Source organism: Protopterus annectens, chromosome 14.part0 (genome assembly GCF_019279795.1).
Source record: "Protopterus annectens isolate FY-2018-M chromosome 14.part0, PAN1.0, whole genome shotgun sequence".
Taxonomy (NCBI): domain Eukaryota; kingdom Metazoa; phylum Chordata; order Ceratodontiformes; family Protopteridae; genus Protopterus; species Protopterus annectens.
In genome coordinates this window covers 387,340,706-387,361,694 of record NC_056748.1, presented here as the reverse complement: position 1 = coordinate 387,361,694, position 20,989 = coordinate 387,340,706, and the positions used below count along the sequence as shown (strand labels likewise).

The window sequence follows — 20,989 nt, the reverse complement described above, 5'->3', positions numbered from 1 at the left end:
ACAGCAGATGTTAGAAGTTTTCTACAATGTGTTAACAACAAACTGTTTCTTGAACATATGACTATTCTGGACTGAAAAACCACTGCATTTTTAACACAGTGCGACTATCTTGGACTGAATAATTACTCTATATGTTAAAAATAGGGTCAATTTGGTTCTGTAACAAAAGCTAATAAACCCTTAACTACGGCCAAATTTTCCCAAGTATTAGCTAGAGAACAAGGTGCTGCAGGGGCTGGTAAGACAAGGTGGGATTGACAGGCTAATCTCACCTCCACCATTCTAGAAACAGAAAGCCAATATGGTCTTCTGTAATAGCAACACCTGTTGGAGAATAAAGTGAATGGCATGGAGAAGATGGATTGTAGGCATGCACTTGACCCTGCAAAGCCATACTGTGTGTGTCAGCATATCCATGCAAAAGGCACACCATGCCCTAATTTTAGTCTGTAATAAGAACATCAGCTACCATGGGAAGGGTTAGGATATAAAGCAAGAAATTCAGAACTTCCATGAATGAATGTCACTGACATGCTCACCTCTTACCCTTCAAGCTTTTGCCAGAGAGTGGGTCATCAAAAAAGCATTTACCTCAAGAAGGAGGACACCCCAAATAGGGTGATCAGGGTTCTACAACCAGGATGGAAGGTTGAATGAATGGGTCAACGTAGTGAATGGTGATGGCAACATGGTCAAAGTTGGTATAAAATATATTAAAACAAGTTAGGGGCAAATTATTTTATTTTTGAAAACTTTATTAGATTAAAACCTAGTTTTCACAAATCTTATCACTGTTTAAAACATTTTTTTGCAGGAACACAGAACTCCGGCAAAACATCATGCTTTATTTGATAGTTGTCTTATTTTTAGTGTGATGAAAGATGAAAGATAAGGCTTTGCAGAATACCAACCTCACAAAACATGACTTTTTTTCTTCCTACCCCTTGAATTCAATACAGTTTTACATTGGTCTGAGTGAGCATCTGTTATCATCCAGCATCCCTTTTTCCCATTTTTTGCACATGGGGTCGAGGTGTCACTTCAACAGTGACAATCCTCTACAGCCAAGGTTTACACCACTGGATGGCTACCCCTGCTGCAATAGTTCTTCCATACCATGCTCACAACTATGGCCAATTCCACTCCACCTACTACATGTCTTTGGAATGTGGGAGGAAACCAGAGTACCTGAAGGAAACCCACGCGAACATAGGGAGGACATGCAGAGTCCGTAAAGAAGGCACCACAGTTGAGAATGAAACATGGGAATCTCTTGCTGTGAGGTGACAATGCTATCTGCTGCACCACTGTGCCACCCATCCTCTTGTCAAGCTACTGGAATTTAGCCATCTCACCCATACCATGTCCTAATAATTTTCCAAAGCCATTGCCCATCCCTGCTGATAGAAAAGAGCTGAAGAAAACAATCAAATGAAGCAGAATTATTTCTTGCAAATAAGGTATGTCTGGCTAATATATTTGGAGAAGATACCTTTAGACAACATTAAGTCAGGAGAGCTTTTCATCCTCTTCACTGGGATGATTTTAACAGCAGAGATAGAGCGTGCACTTAAGGGGATTTCAGCTGCTGCAAACACAAAAGGACAGGTTGTGCATCCAGAAAAGAAAAAAAAACCTACTGTAAACAATGTAAACAGACAAAAGTATACTCAATTGTCACGTGACTAAATTTCCTTTGTTATTTTTATTTTTTGAGAGTAGAAATAAAAATCCCAGGAAACATGGACTGCACAGATGCAGATCAGGGCATTATAAATTACAGTTTCATAATAACTCTCTATAACAGTAGGTGCACAGAAAATAGGATAATTTCTGCAGGATTAATATAAACAATGAAACAGACAGTCATAGGCAAGCACAAGCACTCAGTCAGAGAATACTACCTCAGCCATTACAGGACAGCCTGACTATAAAGGAGGGCAATCTGAATGCTTCCCTCTTATCTTTTATGTACTGGAAAGACAGGCAGATGGACTGAATCGTCTAGATGCTCTTACGGTCCTCTGAGGAGATGACAGGGAAGGGTGAGAATGGGCAATAAGCCTACCATCTCAGCTACTGGGAAAGACAGGTAAGGCTTCTGATTAGGATTACAGTCCACAGTGGAGAATGGGCTCTCTATGCCAGACCCAACTGGTTAGGGAAAGCACTAGAAGATCATCTATATGGGAGATGCGTTTGTGGTAATGTCACTGCTTGTCATGTACAGGTTTCAGAATGTGGGTAGGACAAAAAAATGTATATGATCATGTCAGCTTGACGAACTTTCACCCCATCTGGCAATGTGATGAATGCCAGATAGTGGAAGACAAATGGGTCAGAAGGGCAATGAAAGAGAAAACGTTCTTTTGTCAGACTATAGGAGCCACAGAAACAGAAATCTAGTAATGCAGTAAAACTAATTACAAGATGTACTGAATACACATCTATATGATAAATACAGAACTACTTGCAATGAATAAAACCAAGTTTATTACTGTACACTTCAGCCGGTTGAAAAAACCCGCAATGCAGCATAGTCAGTATATAGCTATCTCTGTTACTGATATTTGCATTCAGGATATTTTTCAAAGTGCATTGAAGCACTCCTCTGTTTGGAAAACACTCATGTCTGTAAAGTTATTAATATTTGGTTTAAATGTAAAGATAGCAGTCTTTCTATACTGGGTTTTGCACTTTTCAGGCCGTTAGATCCAGTTGCAACCATGGTGTAGTCCGCATATTTGTCAAGGATCAGATTACCTCCAGGCAGTTCTATAGGGGACCCATGAACTGAACTCATCAACTAATATATTGGTGTAGAGCACCTTCTTTGTCCCATGATGACCACATAAGATCCCTCTGTTTTCTTAATGCTCTCCCTATTAACAAAAACTCATTTATTTTATGTAATTAACTACCCTTCAATAAAATGACATGTATACCTCCATTGTAGTTTATCCCTTAAAATTCTTATGCTTAACCAACAAAAATCTCCTTGAGCAGTTTGTAAATAAAGCTACTGGAGGACATAGCATTTTTGAATTGATTCTTATAAACATGGCTGCCTCTTGCACTATTCCTCTAGTATCTTGGTCTCCAGTGAAGTCTGACCACAAATTTATGACCTTCTCATTTAAACTCCACAAAGTCTCTAGCAGCAAATCCCACAGAGTTCAAAGACAACAAATGTGCCACCCTCAACCTATATGATGAGATATCAAACTTCATTTATGACTGCAACGCCCTGACCTTGATACAGCAGCAAACTTCACTAAGGAATTCTGCAGTCATTTAGAAAAACAAAATGCATAGATGTGGCAGCCCCTAGCAGAAGCAATTATCACAAGCGATTCAAAAACACATGACTCTGGTGATCCACCACCCTAAATAAACTATACAACAACAAAGAAGGAAACTCATTAAATCATGTAATAGATCCAAACCCCCTCTTCTTACGGACAGTATCAACAGCATTACAAAAAAAATTGAAGCACAGTATCAGGTCCACTGAAAGAGCCCATGAATTCAGACTGGCCTCTGTGTCCAACAATAATTACAAATCCTTAGTTATCTGTTACAAAACTAAGAAACAATATCTTATATGTTGTTCTGATTTTATTCATGACATCTCCTGTTCTGACCCAACAGATACTGTCAATATCCTTGCAAACAGATGCCAATATTATCCCTATGACTTCTAGCCAAAGTCTTGAAATATACCTCTCCCAATTATCTAATAAGTTCATAAAATTGATTCCCGAGTTCTGGCAAGTAAATCAACAAAGAAGTCAATTTCCACAAGATCTGGTGAAAAGGTCACATCTTCCAGCCATACATCTATATTCTTCTTGAAAAAAGTATGTGTAATGTGCCTCATGAACAGAAAGTGGTAATAATTTCTAAATAAGTAGTACACAGTTTGTGACAATTTTCTCCATAATTCAGTCTTATAGTAACTACCACTGTCATTCATATTCATGTGCCTATATGTATTTATACTATCAATTTTTTTAATTTAATATTTCACATTTCCCTTAATTTGTGTTATGAAATGCTTTATATGCCAGTATTAAGATAATATTATAACAGAAGTAATGAAAAGAAAATAACTTTAGGTGTTTAAATCTTCCAACATATGACAAGCTGTTAACTGAAATAATTCTGTTTGTAAATTTTCTCTGGACTAGTTCTAGATGTTTTAAATTGCCCAGAAATACAACCACAAAATGAGTTGTTATACTCTAGAACATGTTGTAAGTAAGCCTCATACAGATCGACCATGCATGCCTAATTCCTAGTCGGGATGTTCCTTAAAACCCTTTACTAATAGAGGGGTTGGGGGTTATCATAATGCTTAATGTTTTACCTCACAGATACAAGGTATAAGGTTTGATTCTTACCTCTGTAATGAGTAATTTGGCTAGACTTAAAATGGCCTGCTAGGGAAGGTAGCCTAGTACTAACCTATGAAACTACAAACAAAGACCATAACTACGAGATCTGGTAATGAACGTGGTTGCTGAATTAATATTGCAGATAAACTCAAACTGTTTAACCTAAGTTTAGATACTTTTTTTTCCCCTGATGAGTGGCACAGTACAGTGGTGATGTCCCCTCCATAATCACTAAGGATGACCTAACAGCCAGCCTGAGCAATTACAGACCTACTAACCTTAAAAAGTTTCTTCTGTAAAGGCATAAACCATATTTCAACTGACCTCAAATTATATCAAGAATCGTATTAGAGTTGACACCCAGTAGTTTGTCTTTGGGAAGGGTAGAGCTTTTTTTGTACTGAATCTGGCTATGCAGTATGCAAAGTATAGGTCAAACTGGCCAAGGCCTTTAACTTCATTCCCTATGCTGGCATCATACAGAAGCTAAACACTGACCCATATGTAGTAAGACAGGTAGCATGCTGACTGAAAGACAGAACCCATGCAATGCGAGTTGTGAGCACTTCATCAGAAAGTGTGAAAGTGACCAGCTGTGACCCTCGGGGCACTTACTTCTCAGATCTTGAAGCAGAGAGAACCAAGACCTCTGGCTAATAATGTTTGTAGGTGACTGTAAATAGTCACCTTCTGACACCCAAACCCTCCAGAATGAACTCACTCTAGTAAACTCAAGATGTACAAAAATGCTATCAAACTCAAAAAGTGTAGTATCATCACATTTGGTAGACTACCCATCCTCCCCTCAACATATTATATGAACACACAACTAAAAATCAGAAATGTAGTCAAGGACAGACCATGGCTGCCTCATATGACACTCCACCTCAGCTTTTCAGGTGAAGAGGGAAAAAAAAGTCTGCGTCCTTAATCTGGCACCCCACATCAGATCCCATTCCTCATGTCTGCCCCCTCAGCTCTTCAGTTCAATAACAAAAAAAATGGACTTCTTCACTTTTAAACTGTAGCAAACAAATTGTAACAGCTGTATCACATACAAAACGTAGAAGACTGAAGTGCATTTCTTACTTCTGTACCAGCATTTAGAATTTTTACAGACTTTTGAGGTATCTCTGTCTTACTTACAGAAACATTTATAGACCTGGTTGTCTAAGATCTCCTACATCTCCACATGTCCAGCATCTCCTCCACTACTAGAACCAGGGTCCAAAATGGTCACCAACAAATAAATAAAACAGTGTATGGACAAGTTTATAACCCAGCACTTCCAAAACCTCTGGAATAAACTTCCCTTGCATGTTAAGCTGTGTAAGTCACTATCTTTCATTAAACATAACCTGAATAACTGGATGGATATCCACATACTTACTCTGGGATTGACTGTTATGTCTCTCCTTGAGAAAGCAGGTATGGCATGAGGGTACTGCCAAGGGATGAATGATCACAAGACTCAGTAGTCTTGGAATATCTATGAAATCTATGGACCTATGAAATGTGTGTGAGAATTCAAAATGCCGGTAATATCAAAATATAGCTAAGAAAATGTTTTGCAGGGGGGGCAAGCAAATGTGGATCAGCTGCATACCCCATACATGCACACACAGACTTGATCATTCAAAGACTGCACAGCATCAGGGAAGAGGGGGATCTTTGTAATCTTGCTCTTCTTTTATGATATGCAATCTTGTAGTTATGTTTGGATCAGGGTGGGGAGGCAAAGCATCTACAGTGAAAGGTGCTTCTAACTCAGGATTTTTTTTCTCATAGACTACTACCTTCCTTTTCTCCATGCTATCTCCTCGATTCTTCTGCCTGTTGATCTGATCCATACTTCTCACCCTCAACTTATGATCTCAGTAATAACACAGGATGCATTACTAAGGGAAATATACATGGAGGAAATGACCTGTCAAGCAACTACCACAGCTAAACGTCTCATGTCCAGCCTTGCTCACATGGCATTAAAATTACTTTCTCCCAACTCATTCGTTGTTGCAACTTAGTTGTATCATCACCACACTTCTCTTGACTCTTTCTTCCTTTTCCCCATACCTTCTATCAGGTTTCTTATCCAATCTCTCACTTTGAGACTTGGAGTAGTGCCTTCCACTGCTTATCCTTTCATTGCAACTCTCCATTATCTCCTCTCATACCTGCTGCCCTAGGGGTAGTTACAACTTCTGCATCTCAGCTGTTATCTTGGTCCATCACCTTAGCATGAGCATCACCTTGATGCACTCTCTCTCTCTCTCATCCCACACCCTTAGGCAGCATACATGGCAGGTAACTCCACCTCTTCATTTTTATACTCCTGTCTTTGGACTGGGTATTTGGCTTGCCCTGTCTGCCTTCCCTTCTACTTCACTTTTTCTTCTCCTCTTGTTCTCCTCAACTGGCTTAGCAAGCAAACTTCTGTCTTCCTCATACCCTGAAACTCAAGTGGCTCTGCCTTTGTGTACACATACAGGGCCATTCCATGATCTGACCTCATTGAATTCTACACCACAGAAATCTCTCCTGTTCTATCTTAGAGGGAAATCCCACTGCCTCTTCTGCTACACCACCAGAACTGCTACTAGGCACTATGTAAATGCCTGTGCCCCTATCTGAATCAACTTCCATATTGATGCCAAACAGTCATGGCGTCTGCAAAGAGGAACAGATAAATCTTCTGCTCTTTGCAGCTTTTCTCCCCTTATAAGGAGACCCTGTTTAGTTTGGAGTACTTCATTAGTCACATATTAATGAAATGTTCCAATTAGATGCTGTACCCTTTATCCCCTCCCAAACTCTGAGCTCTACCAGTACTAAATGGCAAATCACAGGTTTTCCTGGTACCTCTACTAGCATCCTTTCTACAAAGGTAACAGCATTTCCTATTTTATTCATTTCATCCAGTCCTACAAAACAGACAGCCTCCCTCTTAACTCTACTGTCCAACATCTAATCTTACTTCCAGCTATTCCACCCAGTCTTAAAAGCTTAGTAATTCCTTCTCCTGGGCCACAATGCCTTGTGCTCTTCCACTCCTCTACCCATACAATATCCCCTTTAAGAAACTGGATGGCTTTTTTAATGTAATTCAGACTTTAGGCATGGATCACTAATTTGGCCATAAGTCCTGATATCACACTTACGATACGGTGCAACTTGACTTCAACAGCCTCCTCAATTGTCTCTAAGCTACCACCTGAAATGTTTCATAAAAACTCATTTCCTACTCTCATGAACCTTCACTTCACTAGTGCAAGCACTCTCCTGTGGGATATATACTAACTAAAAACCTATTAAACGCACTGCAGCTCAGCACACTAACACGTTAAACAGTCATCCTGTCCCGGCTTTAGAACACCACTATCCATGTTTGAAATATTCCTAGGTGATATTTTTTCTGTAATCTGTGAATATAGGATCCTATGATACCCAAGGTCGGATACCCGATCTTCAGATGCCTGCACTTCTAGTGCCCAGGAAAGAGGCATATGCTCCCTTTAAAGCATGTTCACATGAGGGCATCTTGCCCCTGGAGACAACCACCATAATTATACAAAAAGAACAGTCAGAGGGAGTGGGAGAAATGTCAGAGATCCCCAAAATGCAAACAACTACAAAATCAGGGCTTGTCCCAAGTATCTTGAGATCAACACCCAGAGAAAGATATCTTCATTCTTCATTTCTAAAGGCTTATGCAACATTAATCTTCTATTTTTTTCAACTGAGAGGTTGTGTAGGTGGATATACTTTGACTCCAGTGATGGGGGCTGGTGTCACTCAGAGAAACAGGCCTTGAAAACCATAGCCAGCCTCTTTGAATATTCACTAGGCTCCTTTATTTAAATTTCCTTTTTCAGGAGAATAGCTCTGTTTCTTCTTATGTTTAAAGTATTCTCCTGATTTACAAATTGAATATGACAAAGAAGACATGGAAGCAATAAAGGAAAGATGGTGTAATTTCTTATGCTCTGCAAATCGTAACAAGATTCCACGCCCTCCTAGCTGAAGTCTTTTTAATAACTGTAACACAGCAAATACAAGTTCTAATGTCATATGTTTTTCTTTCAAACAGATAAAGTACTGAAGAAGTGCATCTTCTGGGGGATCTGATAGCTACCGGAGGACTTTCTGGGTGGGCTTCTTAGGCGGCTTGATTAATCCTCAAAATAACTACTACAAACTATACTCACAGGCTATAGCAGGTAAACTTCACTAAATTCTCAAAGACAACTGAGGGAAAAAAAGGCTGACAACTGAGAAAAAAAGGCTGAAGTGACACAATAACACTGCAAAGTAGAGTGACCATTTAGTAAGGTGGAAAAAATAACTGAGGAAAGATTGCAGATTTAGATCTTGCACAGTCAGGCTGCCCTCTAACATTCAGTGTATCAGAATATAACAATGCTACACTAGAGAACACCCAGCTATTGAAGTATTTGACAGTGGCTGGACAATCACCTACTGTCTTCTTCTTTCGGCTTTTTTCCGGTTAGGGGCCCCCACAGCAGATCACCTGTCCGCTCATGATTGGCAGTGGAGTTTTACAGTGTCGAGCTGCTAGCCCAGCGCCCAACCTTCCACAGAAGGCACACACTCACACCTAGGGCCAATTTAGAGTGTCCAATCCACCTACAGCATGTCTTTGGGATGTGGGAGGAAACCGGAGCACCCGGAGGAAACCCACGCAACCACAGGGAGTACATGCAGACTCCGCAAACAAGGCACCCCAGCCGAGGATCGAACCAGAGAACCTCTTGCTGTGAGGCAGCAACGCTAACCGCTGCACCACCGTGGCCGCCCTGGACAATCACCTACTGTTGACTAGTGTATTCCATATACATGATTCCTGCAGCAGTGACCCTTGTGACAAGCATATGTTGTTAATGCCAGGCATACAGATAGCCTCTGGCTCACAATCTCACGGCAGTGGATAAAACGTGCAACATTTCAATACACTTATGTAAATGATTCTTTCACAACTAGAATGTCCATTTAAAATGCAGGAAGATTTTCCATTGGGTGAAGGTTCTGTAAAAACATTTGCCTTTTAAATAAAAGCTATTTTTTTCTTTTATTAGTGACTACATGCAAACATGACATCACAGCAACAAGACAAGCAGTAAGAAAGCATCCAAGCAATGCTGCAAGTTAATTCAACAGGAAAAAAAGGAACAAAGCAAGGATGTGGGAAACAATTCAACAGTGTACAGACAACCTGAAACTACAGAAAACTTCCCATGATGATAGACCTTTGAGACAATCTAAGATGGCAAACTCAGAAGCAGAACCTACAGTACACCAACAGACAGTATTCCACTGGCAGGCTTCCAAACAATCTTATCAGGCTGTCATCAGAGCATAACTTCCTGATAATTACATGTTTTCAAAGGGAATATGGCTGTCCTTCCTTAGTGTTCTTTCTAACTAGATATTCCATAAAGGGAAAATGTGATATTGTTGCAATAAGCAGAATATTACATAGAACAACACTAGAAATATGTTTAAATTGATTGACAGTACGCCACTAAGGGATGACCCAGTTGTTTGGGAGATATATTATGTGGTCAGTGACCCAACTTTTTACCAACATGTGTTTATTGTTGTAAGAAAATCCTTCTATATTGCACAGCTTATAAACAAAGGGATTGTGTCAAGATCTAGGGATGTGATTGCTCCCATTTACTCAACCCTCATTAGACCAGTTAGTGAATACAATGCTCCCCTTTGGCATGTATCGGTCCAGATGCATGCACCATCACCCACAAAGATATCTTACTAAAAGGATACAAGGCTAAATAACATGTCCTACAAGGATGACCCAAAGCCCTCTCACTATACTACAGACTGCTAATAGATGAGCTATATCTGGCAAGCATGGCATCCACTGATCCATTACTAATGGATTTACTGCACATCAGCAAGTCAAATGGCATCATAAATACTCAGTCTAGGAATCTAAACCTCTTCTGCAACATCAACAGAACAGTTTGTAGGGAGAGATACATCTCACAGAAGATACCACTGCTGTACAGCAGACTACCCAGCCACATAAAATAAAATTCATCCCTGTCCACATTCAAGCACAACTTAGATTTATGGATAACAAACAGAAATTTACTGCAGAACTGACCCCTGTACCACTAATGGACATAGGCAGCTCCTAAATGATTTTCCCATTCATAGGTACCCTCAAATTATCTATGGTATGATACCAGTTATTCTCATTAAGGGTAACATATAATTATTTACCATGGGATGTGTAAGGCTAATCTATAACCAAATGGGATATGTTATTTTGTGTGAAAAAGGGGAAACTGGCTGGGCTTAAATGGCCTGCAAGGGCAGCCTGCCTAGTGCTTATCTATGAACCTATAAATGCAGTCTAGCAAGTACTAAATGCAACCTTCCTGTCTTTTCTGGTGGTTACCTGTCACTATATCTAACAGTGGCTCTGCCAGTATTTACCTGACTCTCAAAAAAGTGAGCCAGAAGACAAAGGGACATCTTGTGATTACAGCTTTCAGAGTATAGTAACAGCTGATAATGTAAGTCATTTACATTTGGAAAAATATGACTCTGTCCACTACATTTTGCTGGAAGACTTTGACAAAGGCTGCTGCAATCCAAAGCAGCAAGTGATAAAGTAAAGCCTGGTGAGTACTCTAACTGCATATCTATGTTGGTTAGTATTCTAACCACATTTTTATGAGTCTTTTTTTAATCAATCCTGGCATGTTTACTGTGACAGTTTGCAACAGAAAGTAGTACTTTCTTGACAATCTATTATCTATATCTCAAATTTGTATTGCCAGTGGCTTGCGCTATGGCTGAGAATGGTTCTTGGAAGCAGCTCATATACTTGCTCAACAAAGATAAATACTTAAAATGAAGATAATTAATTATTAGACAGATTCACAACTAAATAATGTTCATACACCTGCTTAACAAAGATAATTAAACAAAATTAAGATAATTGATTATTAGACACAACTAAAACATCACCACCTGGGCAAAGGCAAACACAATTTTATGTTCACTAGTGATATTTTTTCTTTTGTGATGTGTTACTGATAAACAAAGACAAACTTTATTTAGTACTTGATTAAAACTGGAATTTAAAGAAATTTCAGCGAAAACTGAGCTGTCTTCTTTCCTCAGAGGCATTCTATGACTCCAAGTGTTTAAAAAAATTGAGAGGTAGGGATTTACTTCCTTCTCCACTAACAAGTCTGACAAATGGCTATCAATACATTTTGGCTAGATGCTGATGAAATTGTTCAGACAATACCTGTCCACACTGCATGTAGGTATTCTCCTGCTGACTGACGCAGACCCAAAATGTATACTTTAAGCTGCGAGGACAACCAGATCTAGCAAAAATATCTAGCTGGATGGGCTTGCTGAGTTTCTTTTAATTTAGCCTTACCTAGCTGTAGCAGAATTTTTTTTCATTACATTTCATATGCATGTGAACATAGTACTTTCAGGAACTGACATCAGTAAAATCTAAAACTTTAGAAGATGAAATTTTAGAAAGGTATGGATCTTCTATTATTTCCAACTGATATGATAAAATATGTGAGGTTTGAAGTTTGTTCTCTCTTACCTGGTAGAGCAACAATGGCATATTACTCAAGAAGCAAAGTACTCATTAAAAACACAGACTTTTCACAAGATGTGAAATAAATGCTACTCAAACTACTTGGTAAGTAATCACAACAGCATTCAGCAACCTTCTATATTTCTTCTCCAATATCCCTTTTAGTTTTCAACTTTATTCAAACTTTTGACAATAAACTTTTCAATCATTTCAAAATAAATACACTAAATTTGACATATTCATCTACTACATACACAAATGTACAATACTTAAAGAAAAAAAATTAAATCATTAACACTAACAGAGTTTTTCCAAATTAGTTGATAAATCAACCTTCTATCTCTACATTATTATGTGATTTGTACAGTTTAGGTCTAAGTTATTTACAAGGAAAGGAGTAAAGTACATGTGCTACATACTTCTCTTGGTTTAGATACTTCTAGGTATCTTAGCAGGTTCATGTAGAACAACTTCTAGCCCTATAATTTAGCCATGGCATTCATTTATTTAAATAGTTTACCTGGCTTTATCCTGCCCTGCTTAAATCTTCATTTTCGAGATTTCATCTGTGGACTGGATAATATCACTATCTGTGGGAATTAGCCCAGTTTTCTGCCTAAAAGTAATAGTCTTTTTAGCCAGTATCAAAACCAAGCTTTAAAAATAGTATTTTTGCAATGTAGACTTGCCAGAAAACACTTCCATCATTATTTGTTGTAACAACTGCTTAAAAAGCTTACCAACTTGTGGCGCTCTACAAAAATATTTCCCCAACTTCCTAACTTCCCCTTTCCCAATCCAAAATTCTCCAGTAGATGCTATTAATATGGACAATACATTTTCTAGCTTGTCTGGTGTACAGAAGTATCTCTGCAGTCATTTCCAAGCAAAAATCATACATTTTCTGACTTTGGCTGCATATTTTTGCTTCTCACACACTGTTACTGATCTCATTACAAGTTTATTCATAGAGCCATACACTGTTACTAGTCTAATGACCTGGGGGCCTTTCTAAGCCTAGCCAAGTTTTCCCAAAAGCATAAGGGACAGGCATTTATAAGCTACCTCTGTCCATAAGGGACATGGATGCCAGGCCTTGTAAAATTTCCTATTCCCCATCCACTTGTCTAAGTTGTGCTTAAACTGGGTAATAAATGAACTTAGCTTTACATGGATGGGAGGTCTGCTACATTGGCGGGCAATCTCTGGGACACATATCTGTCTCTCCAGCATGTTCTGTTTAATTTATAGACAAAATTCAGGTCCCTAGACCTTGTATTTCTGTTACTCTTTGATTTACAATTATGTAGGAGAGTTATAAGCATGGAGTTTGCGGATTCCTTGCAAGCCAGGCATTGCTCACCCCTCAGCAATCTACAGGAGACTGAGTAGAGGGAAAGGGTTTTAAGGTGGTTTACATAAGGCAGGTTTGTTATGCCTTGTATTCTTTTTGTACGGATGATTTGGGGTCACTCTAGTTGCTGCAAATGTCTGGTCAGGTGCATACCAAATGGAGCACTGTATTCTATGATCGGTCTGAAAAGGGCAGATTACAGTGAGATAATGACCTCTCTGGACATAGTTGCTATGACCTTACTTATAAGTTGTGCAATAGAAAAGGATTTCCTCACTACTTTGTCCACGTGGCGGTCGAAGGCAAGGCTACTGTCTACGTATGTACCCAGACCCCTGACCAGTGGGTCGACTCGCAGGGGTATATTATCAACATGGCACTTAGCCAGGATGGTTGACTTCCCAAAGAGTACAATTATGCATTTCTTAGCATTGAGTTTAAGACTATGGCTTTGGCACTATTTGTCAGGTAGAGATAGACCATCTTTGAAGAATGCTAGTGTATGCAGGGGAATCAATGACAACCCCCAGCTTGCAAGCCTATGCAAACTTAGTCATCCATAAATCTTCAGCATTTGCTTCCATTTCAGGGAAATAAATGCCAAAAGAAAGCGACCCCAGTGCCAAGCCTTGGGGGACTCCATTAGTGACTGGCCTCGTCGTAGACATGGCCTCACCTATTTTGACCTCCTGGGAACTATCAGTGAGCCAGATGGCTATCCAGTGGGTGATAAAAGGGTTTATACCTAAATTAGTGAGCTTGTCTATATTGCCTGAGTAAAGTATTGTATCAAAACCCTTGGCCAAGTCAAGGTAAGCTCTGTGCACAGTCTTACCTTCATCCAATGCTTTGGTGACTCTCTCAAAAAAGTCCACCAGATTTAATAGGCATGACCTTCCTTTAACAAGCCAAATTGTGATGTGTCCAGCATTTGCAAGTTATCTATGTCATAGTTTATCATGTCCATGATGATTCTTTCCATGGCCTTACATATGAGTGTAGTAAAACTTATAGGCCTGTAGTTACTCGGATCAGTGGTTGGACCTCCTTTGTGTAGGGAAATGACCATAGCTATCTTCCATTCCTTGGGCACAAAACCTGACCAAAGGCTCCATCTGAAAAGTGATTCAAGTGGACCAGAGAAGTCATATTTCGTGTTATTTATTAGACATTTCTGGATATTATCAGGGCCCACTGATGCAGTGTTTTTGGCCTTGGACCACTGATGCAATGATGTTGGCCTTGGAAAGTGCACTGATGACCTGTTCCTTAGTAATGGCTGAGGGAAGGGGGTATTGTGTTATGTGGTATTTCCTTTGGACTATCGGGGTGGGGGGAGCTGGGGGTGAAACTGGAGTTGAACCTGTCAACCAAAGGTTGATAATGGCCTCTAGTTCAGTCTGGGAGATGCCTAATATTTTTGTAATGTAAGCTGGCAAGCCCTGTGGTTTATCACTTTTTGTCCTGTGTTATACCTAAATTTTCATGAACATCTCTAAAACAGTGAACAGGTAAAGATGACAGAAGTAATTGTAACACAGACTTTGTGCAGTCTGTGCAATGGCCAAAAGGTCTAACTAAAAATGTCATTTGGGGATGTCAAGGAGGAATAAACCTATAAAATAGTTGTGATGTATGCATACTGACTCATGTCTGCTTAGAGTAAATGGAGGCACAGCAAGCCTAAAATCTCATTTACTCTGCAGGTACAAAAATATTAGGCCAGCTTTTCGGCACGGTAATAACATTACTGTTTGCAGCCCTAGTGATTCATCTTTGGAAAGGAATCTGGGTAACTGCAGCAGTCTGCAATACAACATAGAACACATAATTTAATGCTTTTCACTTATGAGATGGTAAAAGAAAGTACAGTTGTGTACACTTACCATAAATTTAGATGTTCAAGTATATTCACTGTTGCAGTCATTACATTTGGGGTAATCTGCTGGCAGGTTGCCCTTACTCGGCCTGAATAACAAAGTCTTGGGTCCTGCGTCGGTTGCTGTCTCCTCTTCCATGACGTCAGGTCATCAGGGGTATAAAACAGGCAGCCAACGCCATTTTATTCAGTTTTTCTTGCCCCAGATGTCAGGTGCCCCCCAAATGGGGAGCAAATATATATATATATATATATATATATATATATATATATATATAAATAAACAGCAGTATATGTAAATGCACATTTAGCAACATAAACTTTACAAAGAAAACAAAAAAAAGAAATGAAAGCGAAAGCAAAAGCAAAGAGAGAACCAAACACAACAGCGTAAAATAAATTTAATTTAATTTTTAATCCTTGACTTCCTTGACTGACATCCACATCACACACAACACATCAATTAATCAAAAGTTAATTAATAAGGTGAAAGAAACATTAGAATAAAAAAAAAAAAAAAAAAACATTTTTTAATAATATTTTAATATAATTTGTTATGTTGTGTTGTTGTTGTTGTTTTAAAACACTTTATTTTAAATGGCATCATTAATGCCAGAGATTTGTCAGAATTTTTAATCTCACCTTAATCTCACCTGCCATACAGTTCACGAGATTTTTAAAAATTCATCAAAATAAATTAGGGCACACAGTTTCTAATACAGAAAATAAAAATTTTTAAAAAAGGACAAAAAAAGAATGCTTAAAAAGGGCATTTGTTGCCATCCTTGTTTTTTTTATACTGGGAGGTGTTTCCTAATCCTGGTTTTGGTGCTCAGGGTAGTCATGCCGACATAAAAAGCCGGACATGTCGAGCATAAAGCAATATAAACAACTCCAGTCGAATTACAATCAACGTAGCCTTCAACCTTCAATGTTCATAAACTTTACCTTCATCTAAAAGCAAATATACCGCAAAGGCTTTAGAATATAGTGAATGAAAGAGAAGTTACAGAAAAGGGGGATGGCGGGTGGGTAACCCGGACTGCAACAGTGAATACACTCAAACATCTACATTTATGGTAAGTGTACACAACTGTACTATGTTCTTCGTGTTTCACTGTTGCAGTCATTACATTTGGGTATAATCCCAAAGCTATGGATGGGAAGATGGAACTAAATAGCATTAGGAGTGGCTATAAGGCCCTGCAGAACTGCAATGGCAAAGCCTGCCCTGGATTTGGAGAAGAGAGGCAAATGATAATGCTTTGTGAAGGTATGAACAGAGCTCCAAGTAGCATCTTCTAGAATGTCTTTGGTTGGAACTCCTCTGAGAAAGGCTGCTGAGGTAGAGGCAGCCCTGGTGGAATGTGACCCGATTCCTTTGGGCACAGGTTTACCATAGTGCAGGTAGTAGAAACAAATGCAGTGGCTTATCCACTTAGAAATAGTCTGCTTTGATACAGCCTTCCCCTCTGATCCTGAAGCAAATGCCACCAGTAGTTGCTCAGACTTTCTTAGAGATTTGGTCCTGTTTAAGTAGAATCTTAGTTGTCTGTGTACGTCCAGTGAATGCAGAATCTGCTCCCCCTTGTTCTGCGGATTTGGGTAAAAAGTTGGCAGGTGAATTGTTTGGTTAAAAACCACACTGGATACCACCTTAGGCATAAAGGAAGGATTGGTCCTGAGGGACAACCTGCCCGGATAAAATGTAATAAAAGGCTCCACAGCCATGAGAACCTGTAGTTCTGAAACCCTTCTTGCTGAAGTGATTGCCAAGAGGAAAGCTGTTTTCCAAGATAAAAATTTTATACCTGCAGTGGCTGCTGGTTCAAAAGGAGGAAGGGTGAGTTGTTCCAATACAAAATTGAGGTCCCATGCAGGAGTTGGTGATCTTCTGGGAGGCCTTAAATTTTTGGCCCCTCTAAGATACTGTTTTAGCAGAGGATGAGAAAGAGGGGAGGCTCTGTGTTGTAATGAGCCAAGATGGCAGAGGCATGGATTTTTATAGAAGAAAAAGATAGGCCCTTGTCATGCATCTCAGTCAGTACTGTAAAATCTGAGGGATATTTAATTTTGCTGTGTCCGTTCCTTGTGCTTGTTCCAAGCACAGAATCTCTTCCATTTATCAGCCTAAGATTTTCTAGTACTAGGCCTTCTGGCTTCCAAAATGACATCCTTCACAGATTTACTGAGAGGTGTTGTTTGAATAATTAAATGATTAGCCTGATTAGCCATGGTGCAAGGTTCAGAGTTTGGAGCTGAGTGTGCAGAATTTGATTGTTCTGCTGAGACAGTAGATGAGGTATTTGAGGCAAGTACCAAGGAGGGAGTTGAGACATATTCCTTAGAACTGGGTACCAGTGCTGGCAATGCCAGTATGGAGCAATCAGGATCATTTTTGGTTTCTCCTGTCTGACCTTTAGTAAGACCTTGGAGAGAAGAGGAAGAGGGGGAAAGGCATAGACTGATAGGTTTTTCCAACTGAAGGATAAGGCATCCACTTTCCATGCTTGTCTGTGATAAGTCCTTGTGCAGAATTTGTCCAGTTGATAATTTTGTGGAGAGGCAAATAGATCTATGTCTGGGCTCCCCCATTTCTGTGTTACCATGCTGAAGATTTGTGGATCCAATTTCCACTCGTGCTGGTCCATAAGATTTCTGCTTAGGTCGTCTGCCAGAGTATTTTGTTTTCCTGGCAGGAACTGAGCCTGAAGATGTACTTGGTAAGTCAAAGCTGTGTTCCACAATGCCATGGCTAGTCTGCAAAGGGGGTAGGAATGTGTATCCCCCTGCTTGTTTATGTACCACATAACCGTGGTGTTGTCCGTCTTTATCAGTAGTTGTCCTGGATGAAGTAAGTCCTTGAAGGCTGTCAGAGCATTCTGAACAACTAGCATCTCTTTCTGGTTGATATGCAGATGCATTTGTTTTGGACTCCATATGCCCTGAACGCATCTCCATGCTAGGTGGGCCCCCCAAGCATAGTTTGATACGTTTGTAGTTAGGGTTTGGGTGGCAGGGGGTAGAGTGAATGACAGTCCCTTGTTTTGGTGACATGTCTCTGCCCACCAAAGAAACTCCTGTTGTAGGCAGGGAATGAGAGGAATCATTGTTTCCAGACTGTGACAGTGTTGACTCCATAAACTTTTTAAGTACCACTGAAGTTTCCTCATATGCAGTCTTGCATATGGAATTAGTAGAATGCAGGATGCCATAAACCCCAAAGCCTGCAGAATTTGTCTTGCAGATAACTGGGTTTTTGTTACCATCTGTTTGAAGTAAGTTGTCAGTTGCCTTTGTTTGTCTGGCATAAGGTAAGTCATCTGGGCAGTTGTATTCAAGCTTGCACCCAGGAATGTAATTATTTGAGAGGGTACCAGTTGTGATTTCTTTTCGTTTATTGTGTACCCTAGGCATGTTAGTAGCCTTTTTACAAATGCCAGATGTTGAAAAAGAATGTCCTTGTTCTCTGCTTGAACGAGACAGTCGTCCAGGTAAGGATTAAATTTGTATGCTTCTTCATCTGCAAAATGCAATTACTGGTGCCATACACTTTGTAAAGGCCCTGGGCGCAGTAGATAAGCCAAAGGGCAGTGCAGAGAATTGGTAATGCAAAAAGCCTGCCTTGAAGCGGAGGTATCTTCTGCACGATTCCCTTATTGAAATATGCAGGTAAGCCTCTTTTAAGTCTAGAGTCACTAACCAAGCGTTCCTGCCCAGCATAGGCAGTAGCTGTTGTAAAGTCAGCATTTTGAATTTTGGAATGTCCAGGAATGTGTTCAAAATTGATAAGGCCAGTACTGGACGCCAGGCATTGTCTTTTCTGGGTACCAGAAAAAGTCTTGAATAAAAACCTTGTCCTTTTTCCTGTTCTGGTACTGGTTGAATCGCCCCCCATATCCATGAGGGACATAACTTGTTTCTGAGCCTCTGCCCATTGATTTTGTGGCAGATCAGGCCAACCATTTGGAATTGGCAAAGTATGGAAATGAAATCTGTACCCCTGGGATACTATGTTTAATACCCATTTGTCCTGGGTAATTAACTGACAGTTTTGAGCATGAAGTGCTAATTTTCCCCCCAAGGGGGCTGCCAAAAGACTTGAGACTGCTTACTGTAGGGCTGTGCTTTGTTTCCTCCAGATTTGGAGGTGGAGGCACCCCATTGCTTTGACCTGTAAGTACCCTGTGATTGGTATCTAGAGCCTTTTGAGCACCTGGATTTGCCTTGAGAGGCCCTGTTGGACACAGGAAAGGACCAATTTTTAGTAGGTCAGTGCCTACTGAACCTGGGTGGCTGCACTTGTAAGAAATCTTTTACAGTTTGCATAGATTTAGCTTTGTCTTCCATTTTCTTTAAAACCTCTTCTGCCTTATTACCAAACAGAGTATCATGCTGTAAAGGGGCATCCAACAATTTAGCTTTAACATGATCAGGCAGAATTTGCTCCTTGAACCAGGCATGCCATCTAATCACAGATCCAGCAACTGCGGCCCTGCAAAAGGCCTCCAAGGAATCAAAACCACATTGCAAAGTATGCTTTCCAACCTGTTCTGCTGCATGCAATAATTCCTGTAATTCTTTATTTTCCACACAATCAGAAATCAACATCATTTTCTGTTTCAATAAGCCCATAACATGCTGTTGATATTTAAGCATATGAAACTGGCAGTTTAAGGCCCTAATTGCCAAGGTTGCAGACGTATAAACCTTCTTTCCCCATCTATCCAGCGCCCTGGAATCTCTGTCAGAGGGGGTAGGATTTTTGGCTGTAGAGGCCTTTACACCTTTGGGACCCTATGATATAGTCTCAGGATCAGCAGCAGGATTTTTGAATAGAAATTTGTGGGAGTCAGGAACCCTGTAATATCTGTCTGGCTTACTAGGAGCCGGAGGTAGGGAATCAGGAGCCATGCTTGATTCCGAAAACACATCATCAACAATGTCTAATACTGGAGGTATTGCCAAAGGCCTATGCTGAGGAAGAAGAAGGAAATCTCTAAGCCTCTTTTTTTGATTTAGAAAAATCCTGACTCTCCCAATGAAAATATTCCCTTAAAGTATGCAAGGTTTCTCCAAAAGAATAATCCTCAGGAGGAGATGCAGATGGGATGGATTCTTCAGCATCTGAATCCTCATAGGGTGGAACAGAAAATTCCCGATCAGAAGAGGAATTAGAAGAAATGGAATCCTGATCTGAAGATTCATAATCAGTGTCTTGCCTAGGCCTCTAAGCAGGGAGGGGGTTGGGAATCTCGATCAAGGTAATTAAGTCCTCAGCCATTTTGATCATCTGTTTTGTAGGCATAGGGGCCTGAGCACATGGCTCATGCGTTGGTTTTTTTAGACTTAGAATATGTTTTTGATCTTGTTTTTGAAGCTGGCGTCAGTTTTATATAAAAATATTGAGGCCTGAAAACTTCCTCAGAAGCCGGTGCCTGCTCAGCAGCTCCGGACACATCCAAGGGAGAGACATCTGCGGGTTCAATACTCTTGAGAATTTCACGTCATACTGGACTCCGCATGGGTCTCGGTAGAGGCCTGCGACTCAAAAGTAGCAGGTATCAGGGGCTGTGAAAGTGCCTCACTGAGTACTGGTGAACCGGCGACTGGCTTAGGAGAAGCTTTGTCATCAGTTTTGGACCTCAACGGTCTGTCTCTGTCTTTTTCTTTGCGTTTTTTGTGAACTCCGGTAGTCGGATTGCTAACCGACGACATTTCAGGGTAATTAAATCTGGATACAA

The 20,989-nt window shown here is 40.0% G+C and overlaps 1 protein-coding gene across 32 annotated transcripts in view; it reads right to left on the bottom strand.

Annotated features, from left to right (window-relative positions):
• SORBS1 (sorbin and SH3 domain containing 1) overlaps positions 1-20,989 on the bottom strand; it is a 4,096,285-nt gene that overhangs the window by 827,851 nt on the left and 3,247,445 nt on the right. For 30 of the 32 annotated variants that reach the window (XM_044056121.1, XM_044056122.1, XM_044056123.1 and 27 more), the window contains one exon: positions 1,493-1,588. The exons of 1 other annotated variant lie outside the window; for it this stretch is intronic. In XM_044056121.1, coding sequence (XP_043912056.1) covers positions 1,493-1,588 — 96 coding nt within the window. The remainder of the gene's footprint in view (positions 1-1,492; positions 1,589-20,989) is intronic. One more of the 32 variants, XM_044056115.1, reaches the window with a different exon arrangement.